At 35.3% G+C, this 6,110-nt stretch overlaps 1 protein-coding gene across 1 annotated transcript; it reads left to right on the top strand.

The window, feature by feature from the left end:
- The first annotated feature begins 1,910 nt into the window (after nt 1–1,910).
- On the top strand, nt 1,911–5,413 carry LOC148078928 (ribonuclease T2-like). Its single transcript, XM_087793604.1, has 10 exons — nt 1,911–2,193; nt 2,451–2,525; nt 2,595–2,655; nt 2,977–3,026; nt 3,108–3,165; nt 3,842–3,906; nt 3,978–4,091; nt 4,194–4,239; nt 4,715–4,789; nt 4,867–5,413. Exons 2-10 carry the CDS (start codon nt 2,458–2,460, stop codon nt 5,059–5,061), a joined length of 732 nt encoding a protein of 243 aa, XP_087649730.1. The 5' UTR covers nt 1,911–2,193; nt 2,451–2,457; the 3' UTR covers nt 5,062–5,413.
- The last annotated feature ends 697 nt before the right edge of the window (nt 5,414–6,110 follow it).

Below are 6,110 nucleotides of genomic sequence, written 5' to 3'. Positions count from 1 at the left end.
GTATCCTTCAAGACTCTATCTACAGGAACTAGTCAAAGACTTGAGTAGAGTTCAATCTAAAAAAATGAAATAACAAACTTTTGGATACATTTAAAAGGGGGGAAACTATGAACTCACAGATGGGCCGTTAATGCATCAGCATAAGTGAAAGAAATAGCTAAGAGCATCTAAAATCAGTTTTAGTCAACACAACTATACACCTCAATAAACGAAACCCACCCTGTATAACCATGCATAGGTTCATTTTTATTTCCTAAACCATTTGGATTGAAGTGGATTCTTCAGACACAAAAATGACTTTGAAGTTTATTTGCTTTGTGAAATTAAAGTTATTGTTTTTTCCTTTTTCTTTTAATCCTTTGGGCTCTCAGACATGTATTCAGACGCTGGCTTGGCTGACGAGCACTGGCTGCAGACTCTATTTTTATAACTAGCTACAGTGACAGCTTGGACTATTCCTGACATTGCTTGGGAAGCTGTGAAACGCATTACAAATTAGTAAATCCGATATGAGCAGTTTAAGTAGAGATTAAAATGATGTTTGTCAAGAGGATTTAAAGAATACAATGCAAAAAAGAAATATGGAACTTTATTGAATTAATGATATTTCAAAGATGGGGCATATTGTCGAACGATACATCCATGATTAAGTGTATACAAGACGTGAAATTGAATGCACTAGCCAGATAAGATTGGATAAATCGTCTATTTTCGAGCTAAAAGAGCACCCTGATGGTTGAAAGTACAACTGTAGAGATAGCAGTCAGGAAAAACGCTTTTTGAAATTGTTTATTGAATTTATTACACTTTAAATAATTTCAATACCCATGTTTCCTCAGTCTATTGATCAGTTTTGAATCTTGGGTACCAAACATCATTACAGCAAGTGTCCCGTATCCATAACGCTGAATAACTTTGTTTATTGAAAGAACAAAAAAATACTTTAAATATTTTCTTGTTGAATTTTACAGATAATTGCAAAATTAACTGACTCAACTGCCTTTGACCTGCCTTGACATTAATTTGAACATCAAGTGATTCAATTTAATTGTTAACCCTGGGGTAATATATGTCACAGACTTATAGAGCAAGGAAGGGTGCTTAAAATGTAAACGATAGAATATTTACACTTGAAATTGTGGCATTAATTCTAACATTTGTCTTATTATTATTGCCAATCAAGGACAAAATAAACAGTTCATGTGTCCATGGTACCTTCTTGTAAACACCACACTGGAATTTGTTGTGGTGGCATTAGAGAATATAAAAATGAAATACGCATTAAATGAAAAGAGATGAATAGAATAAAACACAATACATTTAAATAAAGCCATTACCATAAAATTGCACTTTGTTTATGTATATTTATACATATACACTTATATATATATATATATATATATATAAGTGTATATATTTATACATATACATTATATATATATATATATATAGTGTATATGTATATGTATATGTATAAAAATACATAAACAAAGTGCAATTTTATGTTAATGGATTTATTTAAATGTATTGTGTTTTATTCTATTCATCTCTTTTCATTTAATGCGTATTTCATATATATATATACAGTATATATACACATTTTCCTAGGTTTAGAGGTTTTTCCTCAGTTGAAGGAAACAGTTTCTAGTCAGTTTTCTGCAGTGTTACTAGTACTAGTAGTATATAGTATATATGTGCTAACCGAACGGAAGTATGACGTATGTTGCATGTGCAGTAAGATTCCGGCCACTAGGTGGCGGTGACTAACAAGTGTTGCGTGAACCGGATATACATATATGTGACGAGAGGTTAAACGAGAGCAACAACAACAAATCGTCGGAGTGATAAAGGTCTAAGTGTGTTTCAATAAAAGTCATTCATTATTTAAGTAAGAAAAGAGAGGTGAAATCGTTTTGTTGTGTTAATTCATTCTCATCGTTATCTATCCGTAGATGTAAAAAAGAATAATCCTGCTTTACACTCCTCACCAGCTAGTGGGGGTGGCGCTTTAAGGTTGTTTGCCAACCGCCATAAAACACAAAGAAGGAGAACGCACGTGACAGCATGTGAATCATGTGACTTTAAACTCAACCGTGATTGGCTAACCAGTCCTGTATCTGTAAACATATTTAACTTTCGTGATTGTCATAATTCAAATCCTTATCACGTTGGTTTGGGTTGCTCCCTGTGCGGGTAAGTTTATGTTTTCTGCTAACTTAAATCAGGTTGTTGCCTGTTATCACAGACAGAGGACATGTACAATACTATGTATTACGAAACATTTACGAAACGTAGCATTTTGCAAGCAGGGTGCTTGACATAAGACACACACACAAACAAAAAAAAAATTCTGATTAACTTTTTAAATCTTTTTATTTATTTAACTTACTATGGACTCACTTGGTGCTACTCCCTGTATATTTTTCAACAACTGTTTAATTTCTTTGAAGTTAAACTATGGGGCTGCACTACTTTAGCTTGTTCTGCCTGGCAGCTGCAATGTCGTCTGGCTCAACCTCGTATTTGTAAGTAGTGTGACTTTGTTTTGGCTTTTTTGCCCTGCCTTTCCTTTTGTTTAATCTTTTTTGATTTAGGGTCAGACATGTGTGGACCAAGCTGATTCTCACCCAGCACTGGCCCATCACATTTTGTACAGTAAGTGTTTATTTTTTTTGCCCACCTAATTTGTGGTTGTGTGAACAAACGTTGAAAGCATTAATCATGAACCCTTTTAAGAACAACTATTCATCCACTTGAGGTCCGACAAATTGACTTATCAGATCCTTTACTTGATTTTACATGCTGCCGATGCTACTTTTCTGTTTCATAGTTACTGTATATCCCTTAATATTATGAATCAACTGTTATCACACTTCCGGGCTACAATGCAGGGCTGTTTGTTTAAGATCAGTTTATAAGTCAACAATTAAAAAAAAAAAAAAAATGAAAATGGACTGTATCTCTTAATCACTACAGGTTAACCATTGTCATCAGAACATGAGCTACTGGACTCTACATGGACTATGGTATGGAAGTTGTTGTTTTTTTTGTGAGTGGTACAAAGTACTGCAGATAAACACCTAACATTGTAATTTTACGTTCCCTAGGCCTGATCAAGGGGCTTTTTGCAATTCATCTTGGCATTTTAACGCTTCTGAAATCGAGGTAAAGTACTGAAAGCATGGATCATTTATAAACGGTTTTGGATTAATACTATTTTGGAAAAATAGGTTGACTTGCTGTAATCGACTACCAAATTACAGCAAGTCAACATCACAGTATTCACAAATAACAAACCAACCAAGTAACAACATTAGTAGCTTTATGCTTTTAAATCATTAACTTTACTAACTTAGTCAGTTCACTAGAGGATCGCTAAACTAGGGTAAATTTGATCAACCTTATTTAGATTGATTATCGAAAGACACATTTTAAGCTTAATATGTTTAGTTAAATATACATTTTGGGAGAAAAGTAATTCTTAATTTAGGTCAACCTCAGGTGAACTTTGAACTTTCCCTTGTAAGGATTCAAGTTGTTTTACATTTGATTTGTCACGCTCTTCAGTATCAGAATCTTTTATTGCCAGTGTTGTAAAAGCAACACTGATGATTTTTTTGTGAGCAGTTCAAATGAAATAAACATTTGCAGGTCTCAATCTAACAGATGTCATTTGTTTTATGACTCTCATTGTTAACACGCATGGTTTACTCAACAAATGCAATGTGTCTGTACAGCTCCCAAAACATAATGGGGGAGGGGGAAAAATCAAATTACATTTTTGCCAAATGTGGTATATCATGGAGCCTGTGGCATGTTCTCAGCAATGCGTTTGTTTTAGGATCTTCTCCCAGACATGAAACACAGTTGGCCCAACTTGTTCCACCAGGGATCTGCAGACTTCTGGTAAACCGCTTTTTGCTTATTAGTGTTTAATTTCATGAAATTGCTTAAAAATGAAATGTTTTTTGTGACAGGAAGAGTGAGTGGCGTAAACATGGCACATGCGCAGTCACGTCTGAAACTCTTGACAGTCAACATAAGTACTTTGCTAAAGCATTGGAACTGTACCATAAACTGGACTTGGATGGGTGAGGAATGAAAATACAAAGAAACACATGCTGCTTAGACAGCAGCAGGTTTTTATTCACATATGAAAACAGGAAAATAAATACCTTGATTTTTAACCTCAGTGTCTTCAAGAAGTTTGGAATCATCCCTTCTGAGAACTACTACACAGTAAGTGTAATTTTTGTAATTTGTTGGCTAAAGTGTGTGTTTTGGGTTGGAAAGAAGTGTTGGATTCGTAAAAATGAAATACTTTATTTAGTATTTTAAAATACTGTTACATGTTTACCCTTTCACCACATGCAACAAATGCACATGTTGGGAAGAAAAACATTTTGGTGATATTTGTTATTTCCAGTTTCCATTTCCAGTTTTTTCACTGTGCCTTCTTAAGAACGCTTTTAGTGGATCCACATATTAGGGTGTTTTGATGGAGCTTGAGAACCTTTGAGTTGAAAGTGAAGCGAAAATTCCACCATGAATCATTGAGATTGTTTGTCTGCAAGCATTTTTCCTCCTACCTCAGATGTGTTTTTTAACAATCAACATAAATTTCCATTATTTTATAAACATGACTGTGTTAAGTGAAGTTAATATATTGATCAAATCGTTTTTATCCATTTCAACGTGTCTGCTTTCTTTGTAGCTGTCTCAAGTCGAAGGCGCCATTGAGAACTTCTACGGTGTCAAGCCTAAAATCCAGTGTGTTCATCCAACAAAGGTAATGTCCTGTACATCTTGTTGTCATACAGTTGAAAAATGTAATGCCACTCTTGATTACCACAGTTTCATTTGCAGAATGGTGAATATCAGACTCTTGGACAACTAGAGATCTGCTTCGACAAAGACTACAATCTCGAGAACTGCACTCATGGTCAACAAGTCAACGCGAGAGTTGGGAAGGGGTCTGAGTACAGCGTTTGTGATCAGGATGTTCCTATTTACTACCCAATGAGTGTGCAGAAAAAAATCAACTTTAATGTGTGGCCTTAAACTGCTGATTCAAATTAACATCGGCACTCCTAGTTTAATTAAGACAACTAGGTTGTTTAGTGCATGTGTATTGACTTTACTATAGATTACAGTTCCCTACTAAATATTTAGTTTTTCTATAATGTATTCCAGAATCTTCTGGTTCAGTTTAACAGACCCTTGTGGAACCACTGTCAACAGTTTGAAATGTATTGGAGGTGCTGAGTAAATTTGTGGAATTGGCATAGATAATAATGTTTTAATGAGAAATGTTTTGTTTCTTTTTAATTTATAAATTATGATGTGAAAAAACATGAATAAAGTTAGGCGCTATGTGGGACTATGTGAATAAATTGGAATTATTTTGCTGCCATTTCCTTGTATTGTTCTATTTAAACCCTTTGTTCCACCCAGCGCCATCTAAATCCCTTTAACACCCAGCACTGTGGTGTATTTCTCACCTTTCCCAAAAGAGTTTCTGCCTGTATATCTGTATACATTGAATACCATGAATATTAATATCCTGATCTCCTTACATGCTCATAATCCTCTAGAGACAAAGACACCAGCCTATAATCCTCAGAGTCGTCAGCAGAACAGACGACTGACATTACATTTCATTACTCTGTAATGTTGCTCATATTTTAGGAGTACAGCAATGCTGGATACATTTTCAAAAATCATGTTTTGCCTACAAATCCAGGTAATTCAGTTTGTGAAGTTGAGCAGAATTATTGGGAGTTAGATTCAGCTAAAAAGGCGGTGATGGAGGTGATTTGGGTGTTTGACCCCTGTGGAGCAGAAGTCCCTGTAACCCTACCCCCCTCCCTTCTCTGTCTGCGGTTATATAACACTGCAGATCAGTAAAGCTGCTGATGTGACAGATCTGTGTATCAACACACTCATTCGTCCCTGCACTCACTCCTTCAATATTGACCCTGACACAGCTCCAATAGTAAAGATGCAACATTGATCAGTTTCCACACTTTTTTTTTCCAGTCTGTTGTTTGATGTAAGTGACCGAGGCAGACAGAGGTGGACCATGTGACTATGCCAGCTGTTGCTGTATG

This window comes from Callionymus lyra, chromosome 6, assembly GCF_982586985.1.
Source record: "Callionymus lyra chromosome 6, fCalLyr1.hap1.1, whole genome shotgun sequence".
Taxonomy (NCBI): domain Eukaryota; kingdom Metazoa; phylum Chordata; class Actinopteri; order Syngnathiformes; family Callionymidae; genus Callionymus; species Callionymus lyra.
Note: the sequence above shows the minus strand (reverse complement) of the source record. Positions and strands in the feature narration are given on the sequence as shown.